Source organism: Pseudorasbora parva, chromosome 4, assembly GCF_024679245.1.
Source record: "Pseudorasbora parva isolate DD20220531a chromosome 4, ASM2467924v1, whole genome shotgun sequence".
Lineage (NCBI taxonomy): Eukaryota > Metazoa > Chordata > Actinopteri > Cypriniformes > Gobionidae > Pseudorasbora > Pseudorasbora parva.
In genome coordinates this window covers 8,781,552-8,804,257 of record NC_090175.1, presented here as the reverse complement: position 1 = coordinate 8,804,257, position 22,706 = coordinate 8,781,552, and the positions used below count along the sequence as shown (strand labels likewise).

At 40.5% G+C, this 22,706-nt stretch overlaps 3 protein-coding genes across 6 annotated transcripts in view; 2 read left to right on the top strand and 1 right to left on the bottom strand.

The window, feature by feature from the left end:
• The window catches only part of LOC137073761 (zinc finger protein 850-like), a 58,493-nt gene extending 50,078 nt beyond the window's left edge, over window positions 1–8,415 (top strand). Inside the window, exons 8-9 of the mRNA XM_067442469.1 lie at window positions 2,798–2,927; window positions 5,294–8,415. Of these exons, the coding sequence (XP_067298570.1) occupies window positions 2,798–2,927; window positions 5,294–7,365 (2,202 nt within the window). The 3' untranslated portion in view covers window positions 7,366–8,415. The remainder of the gene's footprint in view (window positions 1–2,797; window positions 2,928–5,293) is intronic.
• Window positions 8,416–9,775: 1,360 nt separating this feature from the next.
• On the bottom strand, window positions 9,776–15,695 carry tekt4 (tektin 4). The gene is made up of 6 exons (XM_067442585.1): window positions 15,009–15,695; window positions 13,939–14,009; window positions 13,653–13,796; window positions 12,827–13,049; window positions 11,934–12,088; window positions 9,776–10,495 (listed from the first exon to the last, which is right to left on the bottom strand). The coding sequence occupies exons 1-6, from the start codon at window positions 15,555–15,557 to the stop codon at window positions 10,282–10,284; spliced, it is 1,356 nt and encodes a 451-aa protein (XP_067298686.1). The 5' UTR covers window positions 15,558–15,695; the 3' UTR covers window positions 9,776–10,281.
• Window positions 15,696–19,325: 3,630 nt separating this feature from the next.
• LOC137072819 (cell death-inducing p53-target protein 1 homolog) overlaps window positions 19,326–22,706 on the top strand; it is a 45,338-nt gene continuing 41,957 nt past the window's right edge. For 3 of the 4 annotated variants that reach the window (XM_067440771.1, XM_067440773.1, XM_067440772.1), the window contains exons 1-2: window positions 19,326–19,450; window positions 19,663–19,793. In XM_067440771.1, coding sequence (XP_067296872.1) covers window positions 19,673–19,793 — 121 coding nt within the window. In that variant the 5' untranslated portion in view covers window positions 19,326–19,450; window positions 19,663–19,672. The remainder of the gene's footprint in view (window positions 19,451–19,662; window positions 19,794–22,706) is intronic. The other variant, XM_067440770.1, reaches the window with a different exon arrangement.

The window sequence follows — 22,706 nt, the reverse complement described above, 5'->3', positions numbered from 1 at the left end:
CTATGGGGCACAGAGTAGTGAAATTAAATCGCTGGTTAATACCACTAACAAGGCTCAAAATAGCCTCACACTAACACGGTAGCATAATGAGGGTCCCAACATGCAGACCGAAGCATTGAGAACTTTGTAAGAGAACAAACAGTTTAATAAGAAGATACTTTATAAAGACAGTGCCTTACGCGTTCACGGACAGGCACCATCTTGGAAAACAGTCTCGACTCATCGAGCGACGAGAGCTCTGCTAAGTGATGAACTGTGACTTGGAATCTCATATGGTCCGTTGTTTCCGGAAGAAAACACTGAACACAACAGAGAAAATAAATAAATAAAAATAAAAATGTCCATGTTATTACATTTCACAAACTTAATTCCTATCGACCAGCTCACTTAGAACAGCGCTCGTAGATCGATTCATCGAGACTGTTTTTCGAGACGGTGCCTGTCCGTGAACGCGTAAGGCACTATGTTTATAAAGTATCTTCTTATTAAACTGTTTGTACTCTTACAAAGTTCTCAATGCTTCGGTTTGCATGTAGGGACCCTCATTATGCTACCGTGTTAGTGTGAGGCTATTTTGAGCCTTGTTAGTGGTATTAACTAGCGATTTAATTTTACCACCCTGTGTCTACCCTGTGCCCCATAGACAAGCATTATAAGCTAATCTGTTTTTAGAGATAAAACTCTTTACATTCAATTTTCATTAAAACGCATCCCAGAGAACGATCTACTCGGTAACCATCTGTTAATTACCCCTAGGTTCATTTCTCACCGGAGTTGTCCTTTAAGCTTGTTGTTTCACATAAGTGTTATATTGTTTATAACACAACAGTAAATGTCTCTAGAAATTGTATAATATATTATTATGAAATAGACATCTAACATCGTCTCAAGTATCAAGGACCCAAGCCAAACTGCATAAGACAAGTAAGGAAAGTAAGATTTGAGCGTCTCCTCTAGGTCTTAGATGCTGGGTAATAACACCAGGGATTTTGAGTGAGCATTAAACAAGGAAAACATATCGAGTTGATCCTATTTAACAAATAAGGGCGAGCTTGGACCTGAAGCGTCGCAATTTGTCTGTTCTAGAAGTGAGAATATTTTCATCTTTGCTTTGCTTTTCTTTGGCGAGAGAGGTGAGTTTTGAACACCATTCCATGTCGGCAATTATAGAATATATTTACATATTCATATCCTGAATTATCCTGGATGAGGAACATTTTTAACTCTTCAATCAGTTTGTAGAGTTGTGCCAAAATCTTGCGCCGTGAAAGTCATCGAATGACTGTATGTTATAATAACCAAAAATAGATGCCTCTTCAGTGGCACTTTCTGTTGGTTTGACGTTATAAGTAACAAAAATTGAATTGGTTATTGGTGTTTATATTTATTTAGTGTCTGAGCATACCAATTTTCAACTTCAGGGTTCGAATGGTTGCAGTTATGTTTTTTTGGTTGTTGTGCCCCATATTGGAAGAATTCACAAAACTTGGTGTGCCTCCTCAGAATTTCCTGTGTATTCTGACACCTTTCTATCAGAACCAGCATTAACTTCTGGAGCAATCTGAGCTCCACTAGCTCGTCTCATCGGACCACACGGGCCAGCCTTCTCTCCTCACGTGCATCAATGAGCCTTGGCCGCCCATGACCCTGTGGCCGGTTCTCCACTGTTCCTCTTGGAGCACTTTTGATAGACACTGACCACTGCAGACCGGGAACAGCCCACAAGAGCTGCAGTTTAGGAGATGCTCTGACCCAGTCGTCTAGCTGTCACAATTCGGCCTTTGTCAAACTCACTCAAATCCTTACGCTTGCCCATTTTTCCTGCTTCTAACACATCAACTTTGAGGACAAAATGTTCACTTGCTGCCTAATATATCCCACCCACTAACAGGAGCTGTGATGAAGAGATAATCAGTGTTATTCACTTCACCTGAGTTTAGCTGGCATCTAGGCTTTGTTGATTGGAAAAATACAGCCTGATTTTTGGCATCTGAAAATTAACACAATAGAAGATTGATAAGGTTGAAAAAAATACTGTTGGTAACCAGACCGTTAACGGTTGCTATAAACTTACATAGTTTTTTGTTTTGTTTTTTCAGTCAGTGGCTACTGTCAATGTTTGATAAACAACATTCTTTAAAATATCTTCTTTTGTGTTTAACAAAGAACCTTATACGGGGTTGGAGCAACTTGAGGGTGAGTAAGTGATGGCAGAAGTTTACATTTAGGGTGAACTGTCTCTTTTAGTGCTGAAAACAACTTGACTCCTGCTGGTCAACACAATGTAAAATCAACAAGAATGCAGCTCAAACATTTATAATAATGACACTTTTGCAAACCAATAGCGAATGTTATAAAAAGTGCAATCTATTAAATATAATCTAAAAATCATTAAATTGCTATTAAGTAAAGTGTATGTATCATTTGTGTTCTTTTATTAATTGTTATTGTGTTGTGTGTTTTCTGGGAGAAGAACTGAATTTAGCCCCTTCTGCATATATCTGCATATTATAACCTAAATTATAAAACTGAACCTAGATCGGGGAAAACCGGATCATGGTTCAGCAGATCGGCGCCTCCTTGCGGCGTTAACCGGGTTCGGCCCAGCATATGACGTAACGAGGCCTCGTTGCTGAAATCACGTGACTTTGCCAGTTTGACGAGCTATCCCCGAGCCACGGATTGGCATTATTAAAGCATCGTTTTGAGCGCCAAATCAATGATTTTAAACCAAATTAATTTTGGTTGTAGAATATATCTATCAGGGAACAGAGTGAATTAAACCTGACTGATGGAGACTGATGAAATAAGCTGCATCGAACATTTCCTAGTGATAAAGATGGAGCAGCCTGAAAACAACCAGACCACAGCAGCAGATGTGAAGACCTGCCAGACACCTATGCAAGAGTGGCAGAATAAAAGACAGAGTAAGTTTGTTATTTCTATTTGTCACTTACAAAGTAACAAATCAATTACTGTTGACTAATGAAAAGCCACATGCATGAAATTATTTATGCCTAAAGGTGATGTAGATGTCCACAATAGTAGGAAAATTGTCAGAACAATATTTTAAAGGTACAACTATGTAACTTTTTTTGTTTCAAATGTAAGAAATGACTTAATATAACATCATCCTTCAAAAACTGGACCTTATTCAGAGCAGCATCGTGACAGGTATGAGAGCAAGGCTGTGAGGGAAATGACATTGTTGTACAAAGCTCCTAAATCAAGTATATTCTTGTCTGCAGTTTTCTGTCTACTGAGATTTCTTGGAAAGATATTCTTGCAGTGTTTCGTCAGCTGAACAACCCAAAAACACACTAAATAACAGTACAACCCACTGAAGAGATGTAGCCTATGTCTATCCTTCACAGCCTCCCTTTAAAGGGATAGTTGATTTTAAGATGAATATTCTGTCATCCTTTACTCACCCTCAAGTTGTTTCAAACCTGTATGAGTTTCTTTCCTCAGCTGAACACAAGGGAAGATATTTTGAAGAATGTCAGTAACCAAACAGTTAACTGGAGCCATTGACTTACATAGTAGGAAAAAAAATTACTATTGAAGTCAATGGTTCCAGTTAACTGTTTGGTTACTGACATTCTTCAAAATATCTTCATTTGTGTTCAGCTGAAGAAAAAAATTCATACAGGTTTGAAACAACTTGAGGGTGAGTAAAGGATGACAGAATATTCATTTTAAAGTGAACTATCCCTTTAATTCCCGTCACATATGCTACTGTGAACATGGTCTATAATGGAGGATATGCTTTGACGTCACTTTCCCGCCAGAACACGCCCCCTTCAGTCGGACTGAGTGGCAGAAGAGCTGCTGCATGACTGGAGTTAATGGGGGAAATGCGAAAACGCAGTTATTAGTTTTAAAGACTTGATATAAGTGTTATAACTTACCAAAGATCCAGTGATCCATGGATATTAACATGCAGACAGGATCATTATATAGGTGCGCTAGTCATTCTCTGCTCTCTTCAATGAAGACATCTTTGTCCCGTGTCGGCCCCCATAGCTTCCCTATGTGCTTCGAAAGGGAAGGGTGTGCGTTGGAGGATTGCAATTCACAACCTCACCACTAATATTCACACACTGCATCTTTAAGAGGAAGTTTGTAAAATTTCTTGAAGCTCGTTTTAAATGTAGGCTAATTCTGTAGTAATTTCCTGTAATTCCTTTCGTGGTCATTATTTATTGTATTGACGCACATTGTATTATCTCATAAAACAATGTTTTTATTATAATTATAACATTTATTTCAATACCTTCTAATTGTTGGAGCGGATAGCCTCGTACCCAGCAGACACAGAACGTTCCCCTAACGTTAGAAAGTAACTTATACAGAACATTCCACAATGTTTATTTTTTAGTTTATTACTGTGCATAATATTTATTCACATACTGCTAAAATTTACAAAGCTTCCACTGAAGTTTTAATTTTTTGTTCTAATACATCATGTATTTAGTTCTAGATAAAACTACTGAATTCGGGTAAATCAGGTCAGAAACTGGGGAAAAGTAGCATCACTAGTTTATATTTTGTATTAATTAAATAAAAAAATACTATATATTAAAATATTTTTATTGAACACGGCATTCCAAGAAATTATTAATGTTGAAAAAATTAGTTGAGAACAATGTTGTATTAGATTAGATGCAAAAAAAAAATGTAATAAACTTTTCTGAACAATCGTGTCTAAATTAACTCCTTAGTTTAGCCTACTAACATATCCAGTCCAAGTAACTTTACATACGATAATCAAATAAAAACATTATGCATTATGTGAATGGTAAAATGGATTTGGTAAGAGTTTCATATTTTAACATTACTTAAAATAATGTTTTACATGCAAGAGTAAATGTGTCCAGAGTGTGTGATATGAGACATATGAAAATGGAGGCTAGCTGGTTTTAGTTACCCAGATCAAACTATAATACTGACTTGCCTTTTTATTGCATAAGTCATTTCATAACACTTTACCTGTAGGAACTTTATTATTCATATTTATCATGTTCATCTTGCTTTAAAAATGTGTATACATTAAAAATAAATAAAAACAATGAACTAAACATTCTTTGACAAAAGGAAAGGAAATAGAAAGGAAACAAAAAAGTGGTAAAGTTAAAACAAGGGATTGTGTCTAAATTCAAAGCTCAACCATTCATTTTTAATGAACCAGAATACATAGTGACGTGTCTAAAACTTTGTGTAAGTTTGAATTGGAGTTGAGCATTGTCATTTGAATTGATTTTTGAAATTGATCTTTTGATCTTTATTTTAGATCTGAAGGAACTGAAAGAAGATTCTGTCACTTGCTCTCAATATGGGATGCATTTCACAAGCCTTGAGAAGCACATGGCAATACACACGGAAGAGAAACCTTTCATCTGCCCTCAGTGTGGAAAGAGTTTCACACAACAAGGACAACTGACACGTCACATGAAAATTCACACTGGACAGAAGCCTTTCACCTGCTCCGAGTGTGGGATGAACTTCATAGAGAATCACAAGCTTAATATTCACATGAGGAATCACACTGGAGAGAAGCCTTTCATCTGTTCTCAGTGTGGAAAGGGTTTCACACAACAAGGACAGCTGACACGTCACATGAAAATTCACACGGGAGAGAGACCTTTCTCCTGCTCCAAGTGTGGAAAGAGTTTCATGGATCATCGACAGCTTATAATTCACATGAGAATTCACACCGGAGAGAAGCCTTTCACTTGCTCTCAATGTGGAAAGAGTTTCACACAACACGGACAGCGAAAACGGCACATGAGAGTTCACACCGGGGAGAAGCCGTTCGCCTGCTCACAATGTGGAAAGAGCTTTACGGTGAAGCAAAGCCTTGAGAGTCACATGAGAATACACACGGGAGAGAAACCGTTCACCTGCCCTCAATGTGGAAAGAGTTTCACATTAAAACAAAGTCTTGAGCGACACATTAGGATTCACACTGGAGAGAAGCCGTTCACCTGCTCTGAGTGTGGGATGGGCTTCATAGAAAAACAACAGCTTAATACTCACATCAGAACACACACTGGAGAGCAACCTTTCATCTGCTCTCAGTGTGGAAAGAGCTTTATTTTTAAGCAAAGCCTTGAGAGACACATGAGGATTCACACTGGGGAGAAGCCTTTCACCTGCTCGGAGTGCGGGATGGGCTTCATAGAGATGCAAAAGCTTAAAATGCACATGCGAACTCACACCGGAGAGAAACCGTTCACCTGCCCTCAATGTGGAAAGAGTTTCAGAGTAAAGCGGAGCCTTAAGAGACACTTGAGCATTCACACTGGAGAGAAACCTTTTGCCTGCACCCAGTGTGCAAGGAGTTACACAGTGAAGCAACACCTCGAGAGTCACATGAGAATTCACACCGGAGTGAAGCCGTTCATCTGCTCTGAGTGTGGAAACAGTTTTATGGAGCAGAGACAGCTCCTAATTCACATGAGAATTCACACTGGAGAGAAACCTTTCTCCTGCCCTCAGTGTGGAAAAAGTTTTAAACAACAAGGACAGCTGATATGCCACATGAGGATACACACTGGAGAGAAGCCGTTCTCCTGCTCTCAATGTGGAAAGAGTTTCACAGTAAAGAGTAACCTTGAGAGTCACGTGAGAATACACACCGGAGAGAAGCCTTTTTCCTGCTCTCTGTGTGGAAGGAGTTTCATTCAACAAGGGCAACTTCAACTTCACATGAAAATTCACACTGGACAGAAGCCTTTTATCTGCTCTTATTGTATGAAGAGTTTCATATTGAAACATGTCCTTGAGAGACACATGAGAATACACACTGGAGAGAAGCCTTTCACTTGCTCTCAGTGTGGCGTGAGCTTCAGAGAGAAACAAAAGCTTAAAATTCACATGAGAATTCACACTGGAGAGAAGCCGTACACCTGCTCTGAGTGTGGAAAGAGTTTCACACTGAACAGCACCCTTGAGAGACACATGAAAATCCACACTGGAGAGAAGCCTTTCACATGCCCTTATTGCATAATGAGGTTCACAGTGAAACAAAGCCTTGAGAGACACATCAGAATTCACACCGGAGAGAAGCCGTTCATCTGCGCTCAGTGTGGAAAGAGTTTCATGCAAAAAGGACACCTTCAAATTCACACAAGAAGCCACACGGGCGAGAAGCCGTTCATCTGCTCGCAATGTGGAAAGAGGTTCACAGTGAAACAAAGCCTTAAAATTCACATGAGAACTCACACTGGAGGGAAAACTTTCGAAAAAGTAATGGCATCTCCTCTACCGCCTGTATTCAGCATCTATCAAAGTGATACAAAGGCAGTCACCGACAACCACCAGCTATCAGAGGAAACAGATGTGGTCTGTTTAAAAGATTAGGAGGCCATGACTCAAAGAAGCCAATGGGACAGAATTTGTTTAGGACGCCAGACAAAACACAAATAGAAACATTTGATGCAATGAGAGTAGACCTGATTTAAGTACCGTAACCAACACTAATTGCAGCAACTTTTGTCAGGTAATTCTTTAAATAAATAATCAAGATTGTCTCTGTGGCAAGCAGCGGGGCGAGGGACCACTAGAGCGGGCCAGTGACGAGTGGTCATGAGTACCAGCTGCGCGACACACCAGTCTCGTCTCGCGGCCAAGGGATGGGAGCATAAAAGGAGGAGCGAATGCAGCGGAAGACGAGAGAGGACCAGGCCTGGACTTTATGTTGAGTTTTGTTTATGTTTGTGCAGGCAGTCGTCTGTGAGGGGCTGCCCATGGTTTACTTTCATTTTGTTTATTTAATAAAAGTTGAGTGTTTGCCGGTTCCCGCCTCCTTCCTTCCAATCTACGAACGTTATTACAGTCTCTAACATAAATGTTGAGTTATTTGAGTAGCATTGCCATCACTGCAGTTGTCAAGTTTTTTTACCCTGTATATTTATTTATTTTGTTGCATATTTACACATTTATCCTGTGCCATTTCATGTTTCTTTTAACTTATAGCTTTACTTTACTTGCCATATTTTTCTGATGTTGTAACCTTACCTTGTATAACCGCTGTGCAAAAAAACAAACATCTGCAATTTATTAATGCGCAAGGCAAATGAAATAAGTCGAAATATATGTTGGCATTGTGGTAAAGTATTTTCACTTGCATAAATAACTTTTACAGATTCATTTACCAATGGCAGGACCCAAGGTTTCCCAGCAGAACATTGCCCAAAGCATCACACTGCCTCCGGCGGCTTGTCTCCTTCCCATAGTGCATCCTGGGGCCATTCCTCAGGTAAGACACACACACACATCCGACCATGTTTCCACGTGATGTAAAAGAAAACGTGATTCCTCAGACCAGGCCACCTTCTTCCATTGCTCTGTGGTCCAGTTCTGATGCTCACGTGCCACTGTTGGTGCTTTTAGCGGGGTCAGCATGGGCACCCTGACTGGTCTGTGGTTATGCCGCTCCATACGCAACAAACTGAGCTGCTCTGTGTATTCTGACACCTTTCTGTCAGAACCAGCATTAACTTCTGGAGCAATCTGAGCTCCAGTAGCTCGTCTGTTTGATCGGACCACACGGGCCAGCCTTCGCTCCCCACGTGCATCAATGAGCCTTGGCCGCCCATGACCCTGTGGCCGGTTCTCCACTGTTCCTCTTGGAGCACTTTTGATAGACACTGACCACTGCAGACCGGGAACAGCCCACAAGAGCTGCAGTTTAGGAGATGCTCTGACCCAGTCGTCCAGCCATCACAATTTGGGCCTTGTCAAACTTGCTCAAATCCTTACGCTTGCCCATTTTTCCTGCTTCTAACACATCAACTTTGAGGACAAAATGTTCACTTGCTGCCTAATATATCCCACCCACTAACAGGAGCCGTGATGAAGAGATCATCAGTGTTATTCACTTCACCTCTCAGTGGTCATAATGTTAATGTCAAAATTAAGAATAACAAGGGTTCTGACAAAAGCTTTCTTCAAATGCGTTTTAACAGCTTTAGTATTAACAGTTCTCAGAATTAATGTTAATAATGATAACAGATTATTATTATATTGTCTACCCCTGTCCTACAATATTCAGTTCACCCTGCATTAACACCAAGAAGATTAACCTATCAAAAAGGAGAAAAGATGCAAAGATGTCATGGCCGTCAGTTTCAGAGAGGAGGATCCACCCTTTGAGAGATAGCTGGCAAGTGTCTCTTCAACAAGGGGCATCTTCCCATATCCATGCTTACACAACCCGTCCCCATTCACATAATGTGAATATTGGAATGGATTAATGCGTGCTCAATATGATTAAAACGTCACTGAGAGTGCTCCGTACAAATTAGATCCTTGCCATCCTCGACCACATCCACCTCTTCCTGGCTGGATGGAGCCAGCAACATGCTATCTGCTGGATCCGATGACACCAAAGACAGCACATCATCATGGAAGTCAGGTGTCAGAAACCTTGGACATGGAAGCACACACTTCCTGAAATGCTTGCTCTGATTTTCCATTTCTAATTTGCCTTCACCCTGTGCTATTTTACAAACGACCCCTGAAGGCAAAAAATGATGACCATCTTATACTCACGGGCTCTCCGCTATTGACGTCATGGAGTGTTGTTGAGCAATAAAATTGGCATGTTTTTTTACACATGCTTTGGACACTAATCACACTAATGCAGTTTCCTCAAAGCATCAATACAAGTGTTGAATTTCCACTTTGAAAGGGAACTCTCTCTGAAGGCAATCTACCTGGATGGAATTAACTTTTTTTATGCATAAAACAACAACTCTGCAGTGTCAAATAAATGTTTTCCCTTTAATGTACTTGCTTGCTCTGTACCTCAACTTGATAGAAGTTAGTAATATAAAGTTATTTTGTGTCTGCTATGGTAGCTGGTCAAATGCAGACATAACATATTTACAGAACATCCACACAGACACAGCACCACTGGCATGAGGTAAAAAGTCCTTAACAGTGTATTTTGGTGAATAACCGCCCATATACACAGGACAAGTCTTTCGACTGGCATGTAGTGAGTTTGTTGTTAATACGAGGGATGTGATTTATTTTTTGCAAACATGAAAAACTTATGATAGGTCATTCTTAATTTATTTAAAATATGTCGAAATAAATATAAATGACAAATAAAAGAGACGCAGTAAAATGTTTAATAACTATAGCATTTAAAACTAGAATGATTGCTTTTTATCTTTAAAACCAGAGGACACACTGTATATAATCACTGCATTCAAAAAAATAAAATAATTGTACACACACTGCAGCTCACTGGAAGTGTGAGTGTGTGTGTCAGTATCCAGACAGCACTGTGACAGTAGGGTAGCGTGTGCGGTGCGTCATACACTTCTCTCTGTCGATGAGGAGAGAATTTGTTTTGCAAGCGATGTCTTTCTCCAGGGTCAGTCGACTTTCCTCCAGGTCAGACAAAGATTGGCGTGCCTCGTACAGCTGCTGCTGTAGGGCTGATACTGTACTGCTGAGCTGTGATGCCTCACCTAACAGACTACAAACACACACGCATCAGATGGGTTCGTGTGTGTGTGATTGAGTGAGTGAGTGAGTAAGTGCGAGTGAGTCTGCAAATGTGTGTTAGTGAGCAAATGAGTGAGTGAGTGAGCGTGTGTGCGTGTGAGAGTGAGTTAGTGAGCGTGTGTGAGTAAGTGTGCGAGTGAGTGAGTGAGTGACTAAATGTGCGAGGGAGTTAGTGAGCGAGTGAGCGTGTGTAAGTGTGTGAGTGAGTCAGCGTGTGTGAGTAAGTGTGCGAGTGAGTGAGTGAATGAGCAACCGACTAAGTGTGCGAGGGAGTTAGTGAGCGAGTAAGCATGTGTGAGTAAGTGTGTGACTAAATGTGCGAGGGAGTTAGTGAGCGAGTGAGTGAGCGTGTGTAAGTGTGTGAGTGAGTCAGCGTGTGTGAGTAAGTGTGCGAGTGAGTGAGTGAGTGAATGTGCGAGGGAGTTAGTGAGCGAGTGAGTGAGCGTGTGTGAGTAAGTGTGTAAGTGAGCGTGTGTGAGTAAGTGAGTGAGTGAGCGAGCGACTAAATGTGCGAGGGAGTTAGTGAGTGAGCGTGTGAGTAAGTGTGCGAGTGAGTGAGTGAGTGAATGAGCGAGCGACTAAGTGTGCGAGGGAGTTAGTGAGCGAGTGTGAGTAAGTGTGCGAGTGAAAGAGTGAGCGAGGGAGTTAGTGAGCAAGCGACTAAGTGTGCGAGGGAGTTAGTCAGCGAGTGAGCGAGCATGTATATGTGTGAGCGTGTGTGAGTAAGTGTGCGAGTGAGTGAGTGAATGAGCGAGCGACTAAGTGTGCGAGGGAGTTAGTGAGCGAGTGAGTGAGCGTGTGTGAGTAAGTGTGTGACTAAATGTGCGAGGGAGTTAGTGAGCGAGTGAGTGAGCGTGTGTGAGTGAGTCAGCGTGTGTAAGTGTGCAAGTGAGTGAGTGAGTGAATGAGCGAGCGACTAAGTGTGCGAGGGAGTTAGTGAGCGAGTGAGTGAGCGTGTGTGAGTAAGTGAGCGTGTGTGAGTAAGTGAGTGAGTGAGCGAGCGACTAAATGTGTGAGGGAGTTAGTGAGTGAGCGTGTGTGTGTGAGTGAGTGAGCGTGTGAGTAAGTGTGCGAGTGAGTGAGTGAGTGAATGAGCGAGCGACTAAGTGTGTGAGGGAGTTAGTGAGCGAGTGTGAGTAAGTGTGCGAGTGAGTGAGCGAGCGACTAAGTGCGAGAGTGAGTTAGTGAGCGAGTGAGTGTGAGAGTAAGTTAGTGACCGAGTGAGTAAGTGTGAGAGTGTGTGAATGAGTAAGTGTGCGAGAGTGAGTTAGTGAGCGAGTGAGTATGTGTGAGAGTAAGTTAGTGCCCGAGTAAGTAAGTGTGCGAGAGTGAGTTAGTGAGTGAGTGTGCAAGTGTGAGAGTGAGTGAGTTAATGAGCGAGTAATGAGTGAGCGTTTGTGTGTGTGTACCTGTGCTGCGGCTGGTCTCGGCACTGCTCAATATTGGGTCTGAAGGTTCGGTAATGTAGCCTGGATTGAGCTACTCTGAGTGGAGCTTCTTTATCATGCACAGCTTGCTGCAAGTATGAGATATTCCTCTCCTGAGCCCCGATCTGATCCAGAATCTATTACACACACATGGTAAACATCCATAGAGTTCAAAGTTTTATCCCGTCAATTCATATTTTTTTGTATGAAGTAGAAATCAAAGTTTTATCCTGTCAATTCATATTTTTTTGTATGAAGTAGAAATTTGAAGATTATATAGGCTTTATCATACACTGTAAAACATTATTATTATTTTTTATTTCAGTTATGCACATGCAGCTAAATGTTTATTGTATTATTTGAATTTAAGTTTTAGACTGTACTAAAGCATTACAATACCACAATATGTTTTCAGGTATTTAGGATACAAGTTCACATACTTGTTTCAAGGCTAGAGTTATTCAACCTTAAAGGGTTAGTTCACCCAAAAATGAAATGTATGTCATTAACTCCTCACCCTAATGTCGTTCCACACCCGTAAGACCTCCGTTCATCTTCACACACAGTTTAAGATATTTTATATTTAGTCCGAGAGCGTATGCATCGAAAATACATGCATCGAAATGACAACGGTCCCGTGTCAAACTGCTGAAATCCCGTGACACTGGCGATCCGAATCATGAATCGACATAAATTTCATTTTTGGGTGAACTAGCCCTTTAAAATTTGCGTTCCGTTGAAACTCTCTCTGAATTTTTTACTGTAAAGTTCTGGCAACCACAGCTGCCGTTTTTTTCTTTTACAGTGTATGTGATCATTTGTACACGTGTTTGTGTGATCATGTATAGGCTTTGCTTTGTATAGGTGTGTATTGCCTGTCCCAGGTGCAGCTCCAGCTGTGTTTTGGCCTGGCTCAGTTCCATGCAGCGCTGGATGAACGCCTGATCTACAGAAGCACACTGCGCCCGGAGGTCCTCAGCCGTCTCCTGCAGCACCCGCTCAGACAGACGCCTCAAGGCCTGGCTCGCCGTCTCCTCTCTCTCCGCCAGCCGCAGGTTATCCCGAGTGAACTTACGCCACACTTCCTCATCACACACCCTATAGAGAAACACTGATGCTCTCACTGCAATAGCTGCGATCTGTTATGCAATATCGAGAACCAGATACAGCCAAAAACTGTTCATAATGATCAGGTCAGGCAGAAACAGCACCTTTAAAGGAACTGTATGTGAGAAATGTATTTCAATGAATCATAAAATGGCCCTGATATGTCTCTAAACATTAAGAAATCATGTTCATTTCAAAAACTTATATCACTGACAACAGTAGTCCGGCCAGGATATTGTCATTATAAAGTTGTTGTTGCAGCTCATCTGATGTTGATGATGTCATGTTGTGTTTTGGCCTGAAGCTCCGCCCTCCACCTATCCACCAATCACGGAGTCAGTAGTGTTTAGGCATCCGGGTTGCCAGATCTGCTCTAGTTACCGCAGCTGCAGATCTACAAACGTTCTGCTGATCCTGCAGCCAATCTGGCAACCTCGAGTCAGGGGGAGGGGGATACACCGCTCTAGAGTCATTTCAAAGTGATTGCAGTACCAGTTTTGACCCCAATCCTACATACACTTCCTTTAATATGCTGAAATGTAGTGTGAAGGGTGTGTGTGAAATGAAAACACACAGTTTGTGTTTGGCACGCACTGGTCCTGCAGCACTGCTGAGCTGGGATGCTGTTGTGTGTCCGTGCTCCGGTTGTTGTAGCGTCCGCACTGGTCATCCAGGGTGTAGGCCTGCTGTTTATCAGACCAGTCGAACTCAAGGGTCTGCTTTACCTCCCGGTTCAGCCTGGCAGACACAAACAGGTTTATGACTTTAATCTGCAATCCGATCAAGTAGTCTGTAGTCTCAAAGGAAGTAAATGATGACAACATGTTCAATTTCTGATGACAGCAGAATTAAAGCGAGATTAATAATTGGGATAACTGGCCTGATCTGGGTGACAGTTTGATCCAGAGTTTTTTTCAGCAGGGCCTGGACGCTTCTGATCAGCTCCACCTCCTGTCAGAAATCATCAAATGTCTCAGGATCTGGTGTTCTCATATTGAGCTTATTTGTGTTTAATGGCTTCTTCCTTACAGTAGCTCCTAATACTAGTAATATAAATAAATATGGCTTGTTGCTCATTATTAATTAAATATATATTTATTAAAAAATAAAATTATTAATTATCTATGTGGGTTCTTTTTTTTTTTGCAACCTAAAAAAACCTTAGAATGTTCAGTGGATTTTCAGTGGAAGTCAATTTTGCAGAGACTGTTTGTTACAGATATCATTTTAAAATCTGGATTAGCTCAGTAAAAAATGCTTTATAATTCCATTGCAAATGCAATTTTATAGCAAAACATTTTTTTAAAGGCAAGGTAAAAAGCGTAGAATGAAAACCATAAGGCTAAATACCTCTGATTAAATCATTACTTATAATTACTATATCGAGTAAAGCGAGAGAAGCACGTCGATCCTCTAATTCATTGGTAAGAAATTAATGTTATTCTAATTAGTCACATTATTATAATTATTTATTTTTTTAATGTATGTTTAATGTGTTGATGCCATTTGGCGCTTAACGTAAAAGCTGTTACAGTGCAAGTTCTAGCTTTGATTGATGGGTAAAATCAATCAAAAATTAATTTATTATTAATCCTCCATCTGGTTATTTATAAGGGGAACGTTCTGCAAACCTAAAAAAACGTTTATTTCTGTAATGCTTTCCTGGCTAACAAAAAAAAACGTTACAAATATGGCTACATGTTTTGGGAATGTTTCCAGAACGTCCTGGGAATCAAAAACTAACGTTCTGGGAGCCACAAATTGTTAGCAGGGCACTTTACTGATTTATTATATAAAAACTTGTATATTATTATTATAAATCTTTTATTATAATCTCTTTTAAAATAGCAAAGAATAAACAAACATCTAAATATTACCATTGTCCACCTTGTGGGGAGCCAAAGACAAATTTCCATAGAAAATTATTTGGATTATTTGTGTTTTCCATACCTTTAGAAGTTCCTCTTCCACCGGGTCCTCCACTAAATCCGGCCCGAAGCGTCTCTCTCGGCAGGTCAGGTTATCCGTGGCGATGGCGAAGGGGATCTCTGTGGCGTCCAGCGCTTTCTCCAGCCGCCTCCTGGAGCCAATCAGCAGGTCTGTTTCTGCGGCCTGCCGCTCGATAAGCAGCTCCAACTCGGATCTCCAGCGGTGGATGTCCTGCAGCCGCTCGCCCAGGTGTTTGGTGCCCTCGGTCTGCGTGCGTAAAGTCCCGGCGTCGGTCTCCGCTTTCAGCGCTTTGGACTCGTGGCAAATATTCTCCGCGTGGTTTCGGTCCGCGACGGCTCGGTTTAATAGAGCAGAGTTATTGGCGAACCACTCGCTGGGGGTGTATTTGGTGCTCCGGTAGCCCGCTGTGGCCAGACCGGCAGATGTACCCGCGTAAACATTTTCCTTAACGGTGGTCTCCGGGCTGGTGACCGGCGGCAGAGAGCCATTCTGCGCCACTGCCCGCGTGTCAAAATGGGGTCGCGACACTAAAACCTGGGATGACATCATAATTTGGTGTAAATTAAAAAGTATTAATTAGCCTAGCTGCGTTTGAAATCGTTGTGTGGAAGAGATTTATCGGTTCGTGTAGCGGTCGATGTCGCCTAATGTTTGTATTCTGTAGCCTGGATACTGCCGGTTTCTATGGACGCGTTACACACACACACACACACACACACACACACACACACACACACACACACACACACACACACACACAAACACACACACACACAATGTAAGTGATCTCAGGTTTATATTAGCCTACATTGTGAGGACATTTCCCCACAATGTAATAAACAAGCACACACACACACACACACACACACACACAGTGAGATAATTGTAAGTTTCATGTTTCATTCTTTCAACATTACTAGATTAAGGCCTATTTTAAGACTTTTGACTCAAAAATATACAGACCTTGGATTTTGGATTTAAGTAAAATTAAAAATTAAAGTAAAATTTGACTAAAGCTATACTATATATAGCTTAGCCTATATATAAGTTATAATTTCCTTATGTGTCCCCTAATAACAGTATCAGAGATTGATAAGAAAGCCAAACTCCAGATATGATTTTCAAAGCTTGTTGTATTTCATGCACTTCTGAATGTGCACTCGCCTAAAGGATTATTAGGAACACCTGTTAAATTTTTCATTAATGCAATAAATGCCTTGTTGATGCTCGAGGTCAGAGGAGAATGGGCCGACGGATTCAAGCTGATAGAAGAGCAACTTTGACTGAAATAACCACTCGTTACAACCGAGGTATGCAGCAAAGCATTTGTGAAGCCACAACACTCACAACCTTGAGGCGGATGGGCTACAACAGCAGAAGACCCCACCGGGTACCACTCATCTCCACTACACATAGGAAAAAGAGGCTACAATTTGCACGAGCTCACCAAAATTGGATAGTTGAAGACTGGGAAAATGTTGCCTGGTCGGAAGAGTCTCGATTTCTGTTGAGACATTCAGGTAGAGTCAGAGTTTGGCGTAAACAGAATGAGAACATGGATCCATCATGCCTTGTTACCACTGTGCAGGCTGGTGGTGGTGGTGGTGTAATGGTGTGGGGGATGTTTTCTTGGCATATTTTAGGCCCCTTAGTGCCAATTGGGCATTGTTTAAATGCCACGGCCTACCTGAGCATTGTTTCTGACCATGTCCATCCCTTTATGACCACCATGTATGCTTTCAGCACCTGGTTGAGTCAATGCCACGTAGAATTAAGGCAGTTCTGAAGGCGGTCAAAGGTCAAACACAGTATGTTTATGGTGTTCCTAATAATCCTTTAGGTGAGTGTTTACTGCATGAGAAAGGATAAGGAAAAGGTTTAATCTCACCGAATGTCCTCTCACCAAATGTGTCTCTCTCTCTCTTTTTTTTAATCAAGTAAAATCTAGGATTTTAATAGGATTATCATTATTATAGATTAATGCATGATTTTTCATCAATTAAGGCAATATGGTGTCTAAATAAGACTCTTTGTGATGTTGTTGAAGAAGAGTTGTATTTTTCTTTCTTTTAGAAAATAATGATTTTTATTGGTTTTATATTAATGGTGTTGTTTGGCATTGTGTGATATTTATTTGGTTTCTGTGAATTGTAATAAAAGGGGTTTTGAAAATCTCTCTCTCTCTCTCTCTCTCTCTCTCTCTCTCTCTCTCTCTCTCTCTCTCTCTCTCTCTCTCTCTCTCTCTCTCTCTCTCTCTCTCTCTCTCTCTCTCTCTCTCTCTCTCTCTCTCTCTCTCTCTCTGAGGTTAATAACTGACTAATTCCAGGAATTGCCGGTCTCATTTGAATCTAAATGGATTACAACAGAGCTCATCTCTAATGGAAACTTTCTTCCAAAACGGTGAATCACATTAAAGTTTTATGAGCAATGATAAACCGAAAAAGCACAAACCGCCATTTTATTATCCTCTTCTCCTCGTTCTTGCCTGACAAGGGTCGGGATGCTATTGTTGTTTCTTTAACTTGTAAACAGTCGAGAAAGTAAATGAATGTGTAACATTATCAGTGTATCGGATCCGTGCATTCGCTCTTAAAGTTAATCAAATCTTAATCAAACAACAAAAGATAATGAAAAAAACAAAAAACTTTTGTAAGTGGCCCCAAAGTAAATAGCTAATTATTTTTTTACAACAGAAATGAATCAATCAAAAACGTACTTTAGCTGGACCATAACTAAATAATCTCTCTTCCTTTAATTTCCTGTTTTCACTGTAAAGCTGCTTTGAATCAATCTATATTGTGAAATGTGTATATAAATGAAGGTGACTTGACTGACTTTAATAAGGATTAATTAATAAAGATGTTTAATCAATGAGGATTATGCAGTGTTATTTTACATTTGCTTACTTTATTCAATTTCTGTGCCTGAAAACTATCCATCGTATGCACACTTCAGTATCTCACCGGAAGTAGGAGGTCATCTGGGTCCTTTTTTGCTTGATTATTTATGAAAACTGTGAATTGAGACATACTACTTTTGTCACATAGTGTTTTCCACCTACTATATAGTATGGAAGTATGCGATTTCAGAGGCAGCCTCTGTTTTAGGCTCTCAAGAGAACTCAACTAGAAACAGGTGTACAACATAATCGGTTGTCTAGTGACTTGGGCTGAATCCCTATATTAGGCTGCATTTACACTGCAGGTCTTGATGCACAATTCCGATTTGGTGACTATATCCGATTTTTTTTTGATGACCCGCTTACATCATCTTTTCAAAAGTGACCCGTATCCGATATTTGCATTTACACTGTAAACTGGCGAAACAGCCCAAGACGTTCTTAACCGGTGAAAGGAAGTAAAACAGCGCGATATGCGATGGACTCAGACAAAATGATTGTACAATGTTTTGCTGTCTGCACTGTTCCACACATCTTTAAAGGCCGGCAACACATTTCTCTCGTAAGGCAGAGAAAAAGAGGAGAGCCCTTGACGGGGTTGCCAGGTTTTCACAACAAAACTCCAATTGCAACTCAAAACTGTGGTAAAGTAGCCCAATTCCGCATGAAAACCGCGGTCTTGGCAACACTGGCACTTACATGGCAGACGCAAATGCACGCATCCGAATCATATCGGATTTATAACCACAATGAGTGAGGCCTGAATCCGATCTGAGGATATCGGAATTCATGTGTTTTTTTTCCTGCATGCATGTTCACGTCATATCCGATCTGTGCCACATGAGAGGAAAAAATCGGAATTGGGTCACTTGAACCATGCAGTGTATATGGGGCCTTAGTCCACTTTTATAGTTCACTTAAAGGAGTGAGTGAAAACGAGAATTCGGACAGCTGTTGTGTGTACATCGGCTGTGCATTTGTTATTGCGGTGCAATGTGGGATTGAATGAGTGCACTCAGTAATGTCCACTATGGTTTCGGACACCACTACAAATGGATGTCCCTTCCAAAAATGCCCTTTTTGAGGGTATGGGCGCGGTTCTGGATTCAGCCGATAACAAGGAACCAACAGGAAAAAAGGACATACAAACTAAGAGTCCCTCAAAACCAAACCAAATGAACGTAGATTAGTCCTGGTATTAATATGTTAATTAATATGTTCATGGATTGTATCATCTAAATCACAAGTACTGTATGTCTACTGACATTTGCTTTAACATTAAACAGCATGTGTGGAAAAATAGCTAAACTGACAGTGACAGTTTCTATCTCTTTATTGTCATGGAAAAGGGGTAGAAAATTTGGTTGGCATAATTAAACCGACCAAATATCTATCTACACAGCTAGTGTCAGAGTTATCTTTCCTGTAATTATGACGGGCTGTATGCTGAACCACACCCTCTCTCTCACTCACAGCCATCCATATCCCACTAAACGCTCTCTCAGTGAAGCAACACAACTGAACGGTTCCCCACGACATACAGGTACGAGCATACATTTTTACATGAAATAAGAGTTACGCTTTTGTTATATGTAAAGTACATGAAGGGATTTTATTCAAATTAGCATTTTTAAGTCAACACTATCATAGCGTGTGGTTTTTACTATAGATATAGGGAAATTAGATTATAGGAAATAGAAAAAAGGACTTTCATCTTGTTTCCATTTGCTCATCTTCCTGTATTCTCATTCCCAGGTCTTTAATAATGGAGAAGGAATACGCACCCCCTCCTTATCCCGGTCCTCAGCCGACCCAGACAGACATGAACTACCCAGGACCGCAGGCACCCTACCCAGGACCGCAGGCACCCCACCCACCTCAAACAGGTCAGATCTTCTGCTTCCAAAAGAGCCAACAGGACGATTACAGACCAGAACGTCATATAATCACAGTCTAATGCTTTACAGGGTCCCATTAGCTATCTGGATTAATGCATAACTAACAAACGATCCATCTGTTGCAGTCAGTGTTAGGGAAGTTACTTTGAAACCTAACGCATTACAATAATACTTTACTCCCTTAAAAGGTGACAAATTGTGTTTTATTAAGAAAAGTAATGCCTTGTGTTAAAAAGCCCATGTTGAGTTCGTGTCCCCTTTATTATAAGGGCTGTACAGCTATTATGTTGGCTATTTGTTTGGGTTAAGGAGGTGTGGCTTAATCTGAGATCGCGCAAAGAAGACCGATTAAGATCCTTTTCTGCAGCGCTTTCACTTTGTGAACTGCAAGGGGAAATATTTGTAATCCTGATTGGCTGCGAATGGTGTTTATTTATCCCGAAAGTGTCGCCGAAGTTGCCTTCATGATGATTCTAGAACCTGCGTCATTGAAGAACGTGAGTTTCATTTGAGTGCTCATATCACTTAATCAGTTTGCTTGATCTACCTCTGCTAAATTATGTTTTATGTAATATGAGAACTGTTTACCAGATTATGTGAGCTATTAAGTTAGTGACGTGCATGAGTATCTGTTATACAGTTGTAATGAGACAGCATTTAGAACGTGCCATAGCGTTAAATGTACAATACATCAATGCGGTTTTCTGTTACTGATTAAGTTTATTTGTTTATTTTTGAGCCACATTTGAGAGTCGTAAACATCTTAGATTTATACACGTGCGGTGGTCATAGTTGAGGATTCATCAGGCTTCAGGGGACCCGGGACTGCAGCATAAAGACCAGCTTCACATATTCTGACATCTGAACGTCAGAAGTGAAAAGACTGACACAGCCTGTTGCCATCATTGCATACACTGCCTAATCTCAAGATCAGCAGACCTCTGTATCCTTGAAACCCCAATCTGTTGAAATAATTCATTTTTTATTTTGTTTATTATGTTGCACGGGCCTGCGCTGTTTATATGCCTAAATTTTATTTGCATTTCTGTGATATTCTGACAGTGAATATGTACACATTGTATTTGCTACATTCATACACTGTAAAAAATGTCTAGTGCTTTCAACTAATTATTATTTAGTAACTAGTTCCACAGATTTTTTACGTTCAATCAATTTCGTTCTAGAAATTGTTACCTGAATTAATATTTTTTAATTGGCTCAAACTTGACTTCAACATTAAAATGTATGTTTGCTCAATAATTTTTAAAGTTAATTGAATTAATAATTTTGAGTTGGCTCAAACTTGACTTCAACTTTAAAATGTACGTTTACTTAACCTGTTTTTATAATTAATTCAACTAAAACGTTTTAATTAGGGGTTTCATTTTTAAATGGTTTTAATCGTTAGTAGAAATTGCAGTGGAACTAGTCACATGTTATAGAGAGGATAAAAACAGGTTAAAGCACATTGTATCATCTGCATTTATAACATGTCATACAAACAATACATTTTCATAAGAACTCATTTCAAGTTTCTTTAAATAATAAAAAAATGACCAAAGCCCTTGTCACTTTTCTTTAATGCACCTTTAGTTTTGAAAATACACACACAGTCAAAGTAGATACAGAGGAGCATTCTTGCTACTTCTCAGTGTTTCAGCTGGTAAAGGGATAGTTCACCAAAAATGAAAATTTTGTCCTCATTTACTCGCCCTCATGTTGTTCAAATCCTGTATCATTTTCTTTGTTCTGCTGAACACAAAATAAGATATTTGGAAGAATGTTTGTAACAAAGCAGATAGAGCAATCATTTACTACCATAGTATTTTTCCCCCATCTATGGTAGTGAATTAGCCCGACAAGCCAGACCCACATCAAGATGTTTGGTCTGGAAACTCCCCATTGACGGCTCAATCCGAGGGGCGGATAAACGGTTGTCTTTCAAACTCCCTCTGCACGCGATAGGATAGCGCTACACCAACCAGAGCAACGAAGGTGAAGCAGAGCTCGTTGACAGATTAAACATTCGCCGTATCCGGTCGGCTAAACTCCGAACACATCTTCCCTTTTTAAGAATGACTTCAGTGCCGCTCTTTGTTCTTTTCTCAGAGAAAAGCTTAACTCCAAGTCTTCCAGAGTCGCGGTCAAAGCTGATTCGAAAGACCGCCGCCGTTCGCCAGTTTCTGTGTTTACTAGAAGCACGCAAACGCAACTCTGCCGTCGTCATTATGGCCCCGCCCGCCGACTCTATACACGATGTGATTGGCCCGGCAAGAGTTTGACGTTTACAGCTCAGAAGGGTATTGAGAGTTCCTAGACGACACTTGCGGGCAGATTAAATTTGCTGCCGCTAGGGTGCGTCTAGATTTCTAGGCTAGTAGTGAATGGTTATTCTATCTGCTGGGTTACGAACATTCTTACAAATATCTTATTTTGTGTTCAGCAGAACAAAGATACTCATACAGGTTTGGAACAAAATTAGGGTAAATGACAGAATTTTCATTTTTGGGTGAACTATCCCTTTAAGAAGAACTGACTGGCTTGGATGAGAAACTTTGCAACTACAAAGCATCAATGGATATCTTGGTCACACCCTGTTGGAGAAAGAAAGAGAAAAAATAATAAATAAAAAAATTCTAATTATATTCTTTATACATTTTATCAATATTAAGAATTTACTTGCATGTGTGACTAAACTAAAGTTGCAAACTAAAGTATTTTTTTTTACCCTATGTTGCAAAGTAGGCCTACATGGCGTCCTTCCTTTCTCTTACGCTGTTTAGAATTCGTTCCACTTGTGAGGACGATGAAATGAGCGCCATTTTATCAAAGTATTCTATGTTGTTCCCTTAACTTCACAGGACAATTTCAAAAGTTGTAACACGAAAACTCATGTTCAAC

Excerpts from the sequence above, each read along its gene's own strand:
- tekt4 (XM_067442585.1), bottom strand. The coding sequence starts at position 15,557 with ATGATGTCATCCCAGGTTTTAGTGTCGCGACCCCATTTTGACACGCGG. Across the intron at positions 13,797-13,938 it reads CAAACTGTCACCCAGATCAG|GCTGAACCGGGAGGTAAAGC; the intron begins GCCAGTTATCCC and ends TGTGTCTGCCAG. Across the intron at positions 12,089-12,826 it reads TGGAGCTGCACCTGGGACAG|ATTCTGGATCAGATCGGGGC; the intron begins GCAATACACACC and ends TGTGTGTAATAG.